Source organism: Nuphar pumila, chromosome 14, assembly GCF_984573655.1.
Source record: "Nuphar pumila chromosome 14, dmNupPumi1.hap1.1, whole genome shotgun sequence".
Taxonomy (NCBI): Eukaryota; Viridiplantae; Streptophyta; class Magnoliopsida; order Nymphaeales; family Nymphaeaceae; genus Nuphar; species Nuphar pumila.
This window is the reverse complement of record NC_143262.1, coordinates 4,125,380-4,139,029: the sequence shown is the minus strand read 5'-3', so window position 1 is coordinate 4,139,029 and position 13,650 is coordinate 4,125,380. Positions and strand designations below refer to the sequence as shown.

The 13,650-nt window shown below is 34.5% G+C and overlaps 1 protein-coding gene across 1 annotated transcript in view; it reads right to left on the bottom strand.

Moving 5' to 3' along the window:
* LOC149816122 (G protein-coupled receptor 1-like) overlaps nt 1-13,440 on the bottom strand; it is a 35,115-nt gene extending 21,675 nt beyond the window's left edge. Inside the window, exons 1-4 of the mRNA XM_089986757.1 lie at nt 13,006-13,440; nt 2,360-2,391; nt 1,675-1,844; nt 696-794 (exon numbers count right to left, since the gene is read on the bottom strand). Coding sequence (XP_089842883.1) covers nt 696-794; nt 1,675-1,844; nt 2,360-2,391; nt 13,006-13,170 — 466 coding nt within the window. The 5' untranslated portion in view covers nt 13,171-13,440. The remainder of the gene's footprint in view (nt 1-695; nt 795-1,674; nt 1,845-2,359; nt 2,392-13,005) is intronic.
* Between the last annotated feature and the right edge of the window lie 210 nt (nt 13,441-13,650).

Below are 13,650 nucleotides of genomic sequence, written 5' to 3'. Positions count from 1 at the left end.
TGCCAATATTATGTCAATATCTTCACCATTTTTTTTAATTTATCATGAAATTTTCCATTACCAAGAAATCCAGACAACGCGATTGGGCCATGCTTAAGAACTAGACATGCGTCATGAGAAATGTACAGAGTAAGACAACACAAAGATATTAAATGATGATGATGATGGCCACCATAATAAAGCAACTCTGCAGCACTTATCAAAAGGCATATGTATTTAGAATCACTGGAAGCTGAACTTGAATCTTGGCAGAAAATAATAGGCAGTTCCAAAAAATAGTTATCAGCTGTTAGTTTCCATTATCTTCAGAAAAGCGCTCATTTAAATAATTAATAATGATTAAATTTTTACAAAACAAAACTCAAGTCACAGGAAACCTATTATGTGCAACACTAAGAAGTTCAAGAGAAGTTATTGCACACATATAAACATATACAGAAGCAAAAGAAGTTTCTCCTGCAAGATATGACACTGTAGGAAGGACCAACCATCTGGCCATTATGTCAGAATGTAATAGTGCCAAGAAAGTCACTTCAGGTCTGAATAAGTAGTTGTCAGCTTCATTTCCATGAATATGATAACTCAACAGAGAAACTTTGACATGAACAAGTGATTGATCAGTTCACTGTTTTCTTAAAACAGATATATCAGCAGGAGAGTTAAAAAAAGAGTTTACATAGCCTCAAACATTGCACATGCCTTCCCTGTTTGTCCTGGCTGAGCCCAACACCAAGTACCTAGTCGTCCATAATCATTACCTATTGACTGTACAATAGTCATCACAAGGGAAGTTCCTGGAGAGAGCAAAAGTAATATACTCCATGTTAACATCAGGCAGAATGATAATTGTGAAGAGAAGAGAGCTTTACTCGTGCCAAAGGAGATGCACTGTTTTTATTTACAAAAGACTGAAAAATCTAAATCACTATTAAACTAGCTCGCACTTATGAAGCATGTAAATACAGGTACTTGTGCAGACCATAGTTTTAAACAGCAAAATGATGGTAGCCAATTTCTCATGGAAAATTGAAATTTCGCTCTTGTTTTTATCAGCAAAAATAAATAAACAAAAAAATAAGAAAATATGTAAAAACATAAATAGATCATTCTCTTCAATATCTAGATGATATAAACGTAAATATAGTGATAAAATCATGACATTTTCATTTCAATGATAATACTATTAATATTATGAAAATAGTGCAATTTGTTTGTTTAAAAATTGAGAATAAAATATCTTTTTTCACAAGATTTTCAAAATATTGTTCATATTTGTCACTATGGTGTAGACTTATCAAGTCACTATCTTTACAGTTAAAAGAATTATTAAGAGAAGAATATTGCAAATTGGGAAGTCCCCTGCACTTAAAAATATCTTTGATTCAGTATAACAATAGAAGTAAATTTTGATTATAAGCCACTGGAAAAGGATTCAAAGTAAATGACAAAAAAATAAAGGAAACAAAGATTTGAGAAGCATGTGTTTGACAAAAGGACAGAATAGCAATAGAACCATGAACCCTAGAAGCAAATTTTGCCACACTAAAAAAATATGAGGTGCTTCAAACTATACTTTGAATAACAGTCAAGAAAAGTCCAAAAAACAAAAAGAGGATACAAAGCATGGGCAACAAATGGTTACATCCATAGAATTAATCATGAGACAACACTTACCCCAAACATATAAGTGGAAGATAGGACCCAAATCCTCAACATCAGTTTTGTGCCTAACAACAGTTCGATGAAGGGTGAATGATATCGTTGTGGTCCATAGAAACGATGCAACACAAAAGAGATGTGTGCTGTATCCCTGTGCATAACAGAAAAATCCTTTCGATGGATCCCTGCAGCACAATAAGGATCACATTGAACATGATGTTGTCATTAATAAGAATATTAGGAACTAGAAATTACAATCAACTTCTTCTAAGAGATTCTACTAGAGCAACAAACATAGAAAACTGTTTCCTCTACCAGCACACTTCATTCATAAGAAAATCTGTCTAGCCCAGGATGACAAACACCAAATCCCAATGAACACAATGAGGATGAAGCAGCACTATTGAAGTCAGCATCTCTATTCATCCAACACCACAAATATCTAATGATCTAACAATTTCAAATATAAGCATCCCTAATTAAATGATGGTGAAGGTGAACCTCCTATACTCCAAAAAATGCAAGAGTTTGTCCCAAGTCAAGCATGCAGTACTTTTAGTATACACACAGCACCATATCAGTGTTCAAGGTTTACTTGCTAACTAAACTAATGCAACAGCAGCTTTTGCAGAAGTAGCACATAGCTCTCAACTTTTAATTGTATATCACTTAATTGCTCACGGTGATAAGAGGACCATACCCAAATATTTTGAAGAAGCTGCAAAACATATCCTGCAATAAGAACACCATTTATCAGCAAACTTCCAAAATAAAAATATTAAGATTTGTGCTAATAAAGGGATCTGCACTGATGTCATTTACAAACATATCACAATGCAATCAAATGGACAGTACAGTATAGATTAAGTTTCATCTCTTACATCACCTACATAATAGAAAAATGAGAAACTAGGAGCCTTTCAGTAGAATCCTTGAATTTGAAGTGGGTACATTCAATGAAATTTTCTAAAACAAAAGGATCTCACAAATATCCTGCAATTTTCAAAATGAAAACAGATTTGCATTTATCACAACATATTAGTATTATTTTTAATGTTTTTTATTATTATATTATCAAGACAATTTCATAAGGCGTACAAGTATTGGATGTATACCAGCAAGGACATCTACAGAATCATAGGCTTTTGAAAATCTCAAGAAAATATTAGCATTTAAAAAATAAAAAATAAGAAAAGAATAGGCTGTCACATAGGAACAGGAGTAGGTGCAGGTACATATGGTATTGCATGGAAAATTCTGAAGGTGTAGATATGGGGATACAGCTATATATATATATATATATATATATATATATATATATATATATATATATATATATATATACATATGTATATTGTATTTATTTTTGTATTTTTTTTTATTTTTTTTTATTTGTAGATAGTCTAACGGCTAGTAGGTTCATCTCTTTTGTATATATTAGGGTATCTCACCCCCATTTCTTCTATGCATTGTTTGTGCATTTCAGCCACAATAAAAATATATTTTTTTATATTGTGAGTGCTCACTTGAGTGAGGTTTTATTGTGTCCTTAGTGACTTCTTGTGTTTGGGCCCTTAGTGGATGATTTGGTGGAATTTTTGTGCTCGTTGGACTTGTATTTTTGGTGCTCTTGGATCTTCATTTGTGGGTGTTCACTTCATTACATGGTATCAGAGCAATTGAGTTTTTGATTCTTGAAGTTGGTGAACTCAGAGCATCTTGAAATGGAGAGGTTGTGGTTCATGTGCTCCTAGGTCTCTCTTCAAGTGTTCATGATTCAAGTGCCCGTATTTCCTTTTCACTCTCTCTCTCTCTCCCTCTCAGTCTTCATCTATGGAGGACAAAGAGTGCCTCTATCATGAAGCACCACATTTAGGGCAAAGGCTTGTAGGGATTAGTAGATGGTTCCGATCCGAAGCCAAAACTTATCTTTCACCAAAGTCGACAACGAGAAGGATATAGAGCTTCAGGGAGAAGAGAAAACTAAATACATAGTCGAGTACAAAAAGAAGTGGAAAGAATGAAGAATGGGACACTAAAAGATAATGTCATGGCTTATCAATAGCATTGACATTACGAAGTGTTCTAGTTTGGCAAAATTTGAAACACTAATGATGCTTGAAGTTATCGCAATAATATGTATTCTCTTAAAGACATTGCACATGTGTGCAATTTGCAAGATAACATTAGAATGATGAATCAAGGGGATAATGAACATTAGAGAATACTATAATGTTCTATCCGAGTTGTGGGAAGAACTTGCTTTACTTGAACCAAAGTGGCATTGCCCTTTGGATATTGAGCTTTGACAAAACCAAATAGATATGGAGCATTTTTATCAATTCATAAATGGGTTGTGACCCGAATTTGAAATCACCAAGTCAGCTCTTCTTCATAAAGGGAAGATTCCTTCAATCGTTGATACTATTGATGAACTAAGCATGGAAAAAATAAGCTAAAAAAGCAAGCACCTAAAAATGATGGTGAATCGGTATTGGCCGTATTTAGACCGAGATCCTATGCTCAAACATACAAGCCACCTCATTTTGGGAAACAAAACAATGAGTACGAGAACAAGAGAAAGATTATTTGTCATTACTGCCACAAACAGGGACACATCAAACCCTTGTGTCTTAAGTTGAAGAAGAAAGTGGCTTTGGTTGGTCCACCACAAAAACCAAGGTCGTAAGCAATCTTCAAGATACATCCATAGGAAGAATGTCCTTATCTCAATTGGTGGAAACGCTTCAACCTCTTCTTAGAGGAACATCTTTTTCAATTAGAGTGATGGTTTCATCCTATTCCGATCTCAGTATATCTCCTTGGCTTCTTAAGTCTAGTGCATCATTCCATATGACCCAAAATCTTGATATCATATCCGAATGGTATACTAATTCAAGCATGTCTAATGTTTTTACTATTGATGGCACATCTTTTGAAATCAAAGGAATAGAGAATTTTGAAAAAGATGTTGAAAATTCTAAAAAAAAAAATCAATTCCAAAAGTTATATATATTCCAAATTTGAATTTAAATCTCCTATATGTTTCTCAAATCTCGGACTATGGATGTAATGTCTCATTCTCATTGAATGGTTGTTGAGTGCAAGATCGTCAGTCAGGGAAGCTGATTTGGGAAAGCATAGAGAAGGAGGCCTCTACTATACAGATTTTTTGAAATTTCCCAAGAATACTTGTTATAATGTACAAAATTAGATTTAGATTCGTGGCATAAAAGATTAGGACATCCAAGTGTATTTGCAGGAAGGCAACCGGAGAACCACATCGGCTAACGTCTGATGAAGATCTTGGAAGAACCACGTCCAAGGAGAAAAAATCGGCATAAACTTGCCGATAATTGGGGAAGAAGAAGGAGAAGGGAGATTGAATTGCCTTTACTATTCCTTTTTTAATTTTCAAAAACCTCTAAACATGTATTTATAATGTCCTAATTGGACTTTGGAGCTTAGGCTTCTCCTAAACCTAACTCATGAACCCAATTACAACCATTTACTAATCTAAGAAGACAAAATTGGTTGACAATTCAACCATAGCCATGTAGGCCTCCACCTAAGCTAAAAAAAGACAAAAGAGAGGGGTGCTAAAGGGAGTTCAACCATAGCCATGTAGGCCTCCACCTAAGTTGAAAAAAGACAAAAGAGAGGGGTGCTAAAGGGGTTCCTCTTGGCTAGTTGATTTGACCTAAGCATTTTGAAGGCTTGAGAAGCACATAGGCAGTGTGCATGCTAGTGGGGTTGTATCATTTCCCACCACGCTCCGATGTACCTTGTCCCCAAGGTTGGAAATCTGGATACTTCATTGAATCATTCTTACCTCATTTGTGTTGCCTCATCCTCTTGGGGTACCTGAGACATGAAACACCAAATGGATCTTCACTCCCTGGGGTAGCTCCAAGTGGTAGGCTACCTTTCCCACCTTCTTTCCAATCCAAATGGATTCTTCACTACTTGAGGTAGATCCAAATTGTTTGTTTGTAGTGATTGTATTCTTGGCAAAATGAAGAAATTGCCCTTCTATGAAAGAACTTTTGTCTCATCTACACCACTTGAAATAGATCATTCAGATGTTTGGAGTTCGGCACCAATTTATCAAAAGGTGGATATGCATATTATGTGATATTTGTTGATGATTTTACTAGACATACTTGGATTTACTTAGACATAAATCTGAAGTATTACATTTTCAAATTTTTTATAATATGATAAAAAATAGATTTAACAACATTTATATCTTTCGAACGAATTCAGGGGTAGAGTTTTGGTTTAAATAATTTAAAGATTATCTCAACTCACATGGCATCACACATCAAATATCATGTCCACACACACTCCAACAAGATGGTTTGGCTGAAAGAAAACATAGACATAACGTTAAAACTACTAGAACCTTTCTTATTTCAAGTCATGTACCTAAAGTTTTGGCATCGAAACTTTTTTGATTGTTGTATATCTTATAAATAGAATGCCATCTTCATCGTTACAAAATATCTCTCCCATCGAAAAACTTTTTAAACTCACTCCCAATTATTCCAGATTAAGAGTTTTGGATGTAAGTGTTTTGTTTTGACCAACAAAAATGACAAGTTTTCTCCCAAAGCTATTCTTTGTGCCTTCTTTGGGTATGCCGAAAACCAAAAAGGATATAGATGTTAAGGCCCTAAAAATAAAAAATTATATGTTTCAAAAAACATGTTATTTTTAGAAAATGAAAATTTCTTTGATTTTCAAAAACCTAAGGAAGTAACTACATACTCTTTCTTGCTTGCCTTTCTTTCAAAGCATGATGTTTATGATTGTGATTGTGAGAGTTGTGATGATACTAATGATAATGCAGGAATCAGGAGATACGAGAGATGTTCTTCTTAGTGAAGAGCAACCTGATAATGATAAAACCTACTTGCAGTATGCTAGATTAGGGATCAAAGACCTCCATGCGCACTTAAAAAATGTTTAAAGAATAAAAGTGAAAATATTGTATAAACTAGGTGATCATCTAAAATATCCAAGCCCTCAAAATAATTTGTCATACGAGTCCTTTTCATCTAAGTATAAATCCTGCCTTGCTCTTAGAGAAAGCCAAAATATGGAAATTTCAAGATTTTTCTCAAGGAAAGAAACATATTGGCTTTAGGTGGGTGCATAAAGTAAAGATTAAGAGTGATATCACATTTGAAAGATATAAAACTAGATCAGTATACAAAAGATATTTCCAAGAATATAACATAGATTATGAAGTAATATTCGCCCCTATCACTAGGATGTTCTAATATATAGAAATCAAGCATGACTTCAGGTATTCAACATGAGTGATGAACTTCAAACATCAGCAAATCACCAAGCAATATATTAAGGGAAAAAATCAACTCAGAAATTGCATACAGTGTTTTGATGTTGCCCAGGACAGGACAGGCGCTCCCAAATTTTCCATGCACCTATTTGTCCATGTAATTGCATAGTCTACTTAAAACACTAAGAGTATTAGTCCCTCCAAATTTGTCATCTCCAATTCCAACTATCGTAACCTGGCCTTCTAGTATGATCTTGATAACAGTCAAAGATCCACACATGCACTCCTATAGCAACAATCAGCAGTAAGGGCTAGCCCCTACATACTAATGTTAAAATACTGTGTACATATTCATTGATATACATATATTTATAAATATACATATATCAGGGGTATTCTGGTCATTTCATATAATGTATTTTAGTACAGTCCATTAGGGACTGAAAAGCCTTTTTCTTTTTTATTTTCTTTTTGTTATTTTATTGTTAAGTCAATATGGCTGTTGGGTGGTCAGTCCAACTAGTCGTTGGACTGCCTCCCTTTACGTAATGTGAGGCTCTATTTATAGAGCCTCACCTCGTCTTGTATCTTAATGCTTTTCTAAAGCATTTGATGTTCCTTAATACAAATATCTTTTTTGTTATGCTCTTGTGAGCTTTATGCTTTTGTGATCTTGTGGATTTTATATTTTTGTATCTCTTTTATAAGATTGTTGTCGGTCCATTAGAGACCATATTATATTTGAGCACTTGTGTAGCCCTTTGTTGGCATTGTATTTGTGCACTCTTGTTTCATTACATGGTATCAGAGCTTGGCTTTTGAAGTAGCAAAAGCAATCTTGGGATTATCCTTGTGCTCTTCAATCTTTAGTCCTCATCCAATCCTTCTTCACAAGTACTCTTCATTATGGGAGAAAGAGATTCCGCCTCTGTCATCTCCTACAAGCTCAATGAAAACAATTATTTAATATGAGCAACCGCTATAGAGAACCATATCAAAGGTAAAAAGTTATGGGGTTTTGTTAGTAAAATCACTAATGAACCTCAACTCAAATTGACAAGAAGAGAAGTAGATCAAATCAAAGCTCTATCCGAAGAATAAAAAAAAGAAAGCTTTGCAAGAATATCAAAACAAGTTTGAGGATTGGAAAGCTAGCAATGCTCAAATTCTCTCATAGTTTATGAATATCATGGAGTTCAAAATCACCACCAATATCATCAAGTTTAAAAGAGCATGTGATGCATGAATTTTTCTAAGGAATACCTTCATCCAAAAAGATATGGCTAGGCTATATTACCTTCAAGACAAGGTACGTAATACCAAACAAAGAGATAAAAGTGTAAGGAACTTCTATGGTATTTTATCTCCTATTTGGGATGAACTAGCCATGTTTGAACCAAAATGAGAAGGTTCGACTATTGAAACGAGAAGATCACAAATAGAAAGAGAAAATCTTTTCTCTTTTCTTTATGGTCTCCGATCGAAATTTGAGCAAATTAGGTCTTCCTTGCTTCATAGGACTTTGACTCCTTCTATAAGTGAGGCTCTTGCTCAAATTTGCCAAGAGGAAACAAGACTTGAAATACACAAGTCTAATGATGAGGTTCTTACCTTATCAAAACTTGAAAATTTTGTAAAAACATATAAACCATCTCACTTTGATAGAAAATGCAATAGAGAAGGACATAATGGAGGAGGATTCAAAGGTAAAATCATTTGTCATCATTGCAAGGAACCGGGGCATATACGATCGGATTGTCCCAAGTTTAAGAAAGTGGCCGCCATAAGTGAAGAACCTCAAGAATCAAAGAAAGGAGGCAACTTCAATTATTTGACCATTGCCCAAATAGCAGAGGTCGTCTCATAAATTCTTAAAGCTACTCCTTCTAGATCCAGCCCCGCCATCTCCTCCTCCAGGTAAGTCTTTTTGGATTTTAGATTTGGGAGACTTTTTTTACATGACTCATAATGAGTCTCTATTATCCGATTGCACTAATTCATACTTTTTGTGTGTATCAACCGTCGATGGTACTTTTTTAAAAGTTAAAAGTATAGGAAACCTCAACAATATTTCAAAAAACCTTTTTGTTCCAAATGTGAGGATTATTCCAAAATTAAACTTAAATCTTTTTTCAGTTTCTCAACTTTCTGATTATGAGTGTAAAGTATTATTTTCATCTAAGGCTTGTTGGGTGTAGGATTTCCAGTCAGGGAAGCTATTGGGCAAAGCCATAGAAGAGGATATTTTTACTATATGGATTCCTTATATTTACCCAAAAACTCATTTTGTAATCATGTCAAAGACATTAATTTAGATCTTCGGCATAAAATATTAAGACACCCAAGTATATCCAAATTATCTTATTTTTCATTTTTGGAAAAATTTTGTAAAGATAAAGATTTTGTATGTAAAGATTGTATACTTGGAAAAATGCAAATGATGCATTTTGGATCTAGAACCTCCTTGTCTAATTAAAATTTTGAATTAGTGCATTCGGATGTATGGGGTTCTGCTTCCGTTGTGTCAAAAGGTGGTTAGTCATATTATGTTACATTTATAGATGATTTTAGTAGGCATACTTGGATATAATTCCTTAAACTCAAATCCGAAGTCTTTTCATGTTTTAAAAACTTTCATAATCTTGTTAAAAATCAATTTGAAACAAATATTAAAGTCTTCTACTCTGACTTAGGGGGAGAGTTTCTTTCAAATGAATTTTAATTATATCTAAAAACTCATGGTATTGTACATCAAAAATCTTGTGTTAGGACCCCCCCAACAAAATGGTATTTTCGAAAGAAAGTATTGTCACATTATTCAAACTACTAGGACCCTACTTATTTCAAAAGAAATTTCAAAAAAAATTGAGTTGAAGCCGCCCTCACCGCAGTATATCTAATAAATAGAATGCCCTCTCAAACGTTGAAAAACAAATCTCCTATTGAAACACTTTTTAAAATTTCTCCCGACTTGAAAAGGCTAAGGGTATTTGGATGTAAATATTTTGTGCTTCTTGAAAAATATAACAAACTCTCTCCTAAAGCTATAAAATGTGTTTTTCTTGGATATGCTAAAAATAAAAAAGGCTATCGATGTTATTATCAAACAAATGATAAACTTTATGTTTCTAGAAATGTTCCTTTTCTTGAAAATGAATTTGATTTTAAAAACCCTAAGAAAGAATCCGAGTATGCCTTCTTATTTGATTTTTTACCTAAATCAAATAATGAAATTGTTGATGATAATGACATTGGTAATTTTGAGTTTATTAATGACTCAAGTGAAGAAAGAAAACTAATTCATAATTTCTTACAATACTCTAGATGAGATAATGGGGAGCATCCACGTGCTTTTGAAAGATATAATCAATCAACAAATGTTGAAGAAACTAGTGTTAGAAGATCTGAACGAATACATAGGCCACCAAATAGATTTGTCTCTTATAAATCCTTTTCTCCAAACAATAGGGCTTGTCTTCTAGTAATTCATATATTGAACCATTTAACTATAACGAAGCTAAAAATATAAAATAATGGGTTGAAGTTATGAAAATAGAATTAGATGCATTACACAAGAACCATACTTGGGTAATTCAACATCTTCCTAAGGAAAAGAAAACAATAAGGTGCAGATGGGTCTTTAAAATCAAAACAAAAGTGACGGGTCCCTAAAAAGACATAAAGAAAGATTAGTTGCAAAAGGATACTCTCAGGAATATGGAATAGATTATGAGAAAACATTTGCCCCAATAGCTCGCATGACCACAGTTAGGGCTCTAGTTGCAGTAGCATCCATCAGAAAATATCCTAAATATCAGTTAGATGTTAAGAATACATTCTTAAATGGAAATTTAAATCAATAAGTGTACATGAATCCTCTCCCTAGTTTGACTATTGAAAATGATATGGTTCTTCATCTTCAAAAAGCTTTATATGGGTTTAAACAAGCCCCTAAAGCATATTATGATCGGTTTAGTGATATTGTGTTGAATCTTATATTTAAATCTTGTTACACTGACACTGCACTTTTTGTAAGATCTATAGTTACCTCACTTATCATTCTCCTTTTGTATGTTGATGATATGATCATCACTGAGAATGATCAGCAAGAAATTGAAAAAATTAAAATTATGCTTAAAAAATCTTTTGATATGACTGATTTTTGTTTTTTTAGATATTTTTTAAGAATTGAAGTAGCCTACTCACCAAGACGGTACATTTTGTCTCAAATCAAGTTTGCAGTTGATATTGTTGTGCGTTCAGGAATCACTGACATAAAATATGTCGATACTCTTGAAGTGATAAATGCAAAAATGAAAGTTGAAGACGGAGTGTTATTAGATAAATCAACTCCTTATAGGCAACTTATCAGATCATTAATGTACATGTCTATTACCAGGCCAGACATTGCGTATGCAGTATACACTACAAGTCAGTTTCAACATACGCTCACATCGGTTCACATGAGTGCAGTATTAAGAATAGTTTGATACATCAAGAAAACTATATATAAAGGGTTGTTCTTATCCTCTTCATCTTTAAATCTTATTGCTTATATTGATTCTGGCCGGAGAGATCTCAATAACCATCACTCAACTACAGGTTTTTGTGTATTTGTAAGTGATTTCTTCATTTCTTGACGATACAAAAAACAACAGAAAGTGTTTTTATCTTTCACGGAAGTTGAGTACAAGGCAATGGCTACAACAACCACTAAGGTCGTGTGAATGAAATCATTACTTTCAGATATAGGTGTTGATGTTTATGAACCTTCAAAACTATGTTGTGATAACAAAAGCGCTATATATATAGCTAGCAATCACACATTTCATGAGCGAACGAAACATATTGAGATGGATTGTCAATATGTTCGCGAAGAATATTTGAAGAGAATTATTACTTTGCCATATGTTCAGTCCGAGTTTCAGATTACGGACTTCTTCACCAAAGCTCTTACTCTACTAAGATTGTTGTACCTTCTTAGCAAACTTTTGGTGATTTCACCATAAGTTTGAGGGAGAGTGTTAAAATATTGTATACATATTCATTGATATACGTATATTTATACATATATGTATATCAAGGGTATTTTGGTCATTTCATATAATGTATTTTAGTACAATCCATTAGGGACTAAAAAGTCTTTTTCTTTTTCATTTTTTGTTTTTTGTTAGTTTATTGTTAAGTCAATATGGCTGTTGGTTGGTCAGTCCAACTAGTCATTGGACTGCCTCCCTTTACTTAATGTGAGGCTCTATTTATAGAGCCTCACCTCATCTTGTATCTTAATGTTTTTCTAAAGCATTTGTCGTGCCTTAATACAAATATCTTTTTTGTTATACCCTTGTGAGCTTTATGCTTTTGTGATCTTGTGGATTTCATATTTTTGTATCCCTTTTATGAGATTGTTGTCAGTCCATTAGAGACGATATTATATTTGTGCATTTGTGTAGCCCTTTGTTGGCATTGTATTTGTGCACTCTTGTTTCATTACAACTAATGTCTCCTGTACCTTGCAACTCAATGAAGAATCAGGATCACCTTTGTGTGTGTTACAACTGAAACAACTATTCAGTCCTATCAGCAATCAACAATGTGCCCTATTTCAAGGCATCAAGATTCACATCGGATCAACCTTCTCAACAAGCATGCTAAATCATACTCAAATTCAAGCTAACAGAACCCGTTAACAAAGCACTAAATCAAGAACCATCATTTTCCTAGCCCTAACAACTTTAAAAATGCACAATTTACATGAATTGTAGCTAATCCAGGACTTGCTTAACTTTACGAGCCTGACAACCTAAGAAAAAACCGTAGATCACTCCTCTATGGAACAACGGAGATCAAATTCCAGCGCTAGAGTTGAAGGATAACAAAATGCGACAAAATTTAAAGAAAAATTAAGCAAGAAAAACGAAAGAAATGATGCTCCTCATCCGACTACTCAAATTAGAAAGAAGCAACGCAACATCCGGCTCGTTCTCTCGAACTAGACGGGATCCGAGAAATCCGAGACTGGAGCTGCAGGAAGCACTCACAGACAAGGCGAGGAAGAAGACGAGCTTGAAGGAGAACTTCCGGAGCTCCTTGAAGAGGACGTAGCAGAGCACGATGAAGAACGACCCCAAGAAGGAGAGGGCGGAGGCGCCGCCGGTGACGGCGTCCAGAACGTAGAGATCGCTAGCGGAGAAGCCGCCGGCCATCTTCGACGATCGGATGGCTTCCCGGAGAAGGAAGCACCAGAAGCCCTAATTTCTAGGGCTCGCGAGAGAAGCCATCATGAAGAGGCCTTCCGCAAGAGAGCGAACTATAACGCCGGGTAGGAGGAACTCCTCGCTGCTTTTGCTGTTGCATTTTCTTCTTCTTCTCTCTCTTTGATTTCGCGCGAGGGCTTTCACTGCCGGAGAGCGCGAAGAATTTCGTTAGATGAGGTGATCGTCCACAGAATTGGGTGAGATAACTGTCAAACGAGAGAGAGATGGCGTCGTCGATAAGCAACGGGCGCAAAATATAGGCCGTTGATTTTAACAGAGGTTCGAGTGGCAATGTCACGAGTCTCATCGCCGGGAAGTTTTACCGGCTTATATAAAAGTGTTTAAATTAAATAAAAGTACGAATAATGTCAAACGTATTTTTTACTGTGTTAATAGTTTAATGTCCTGATAAAAATGCGAAAATATTAA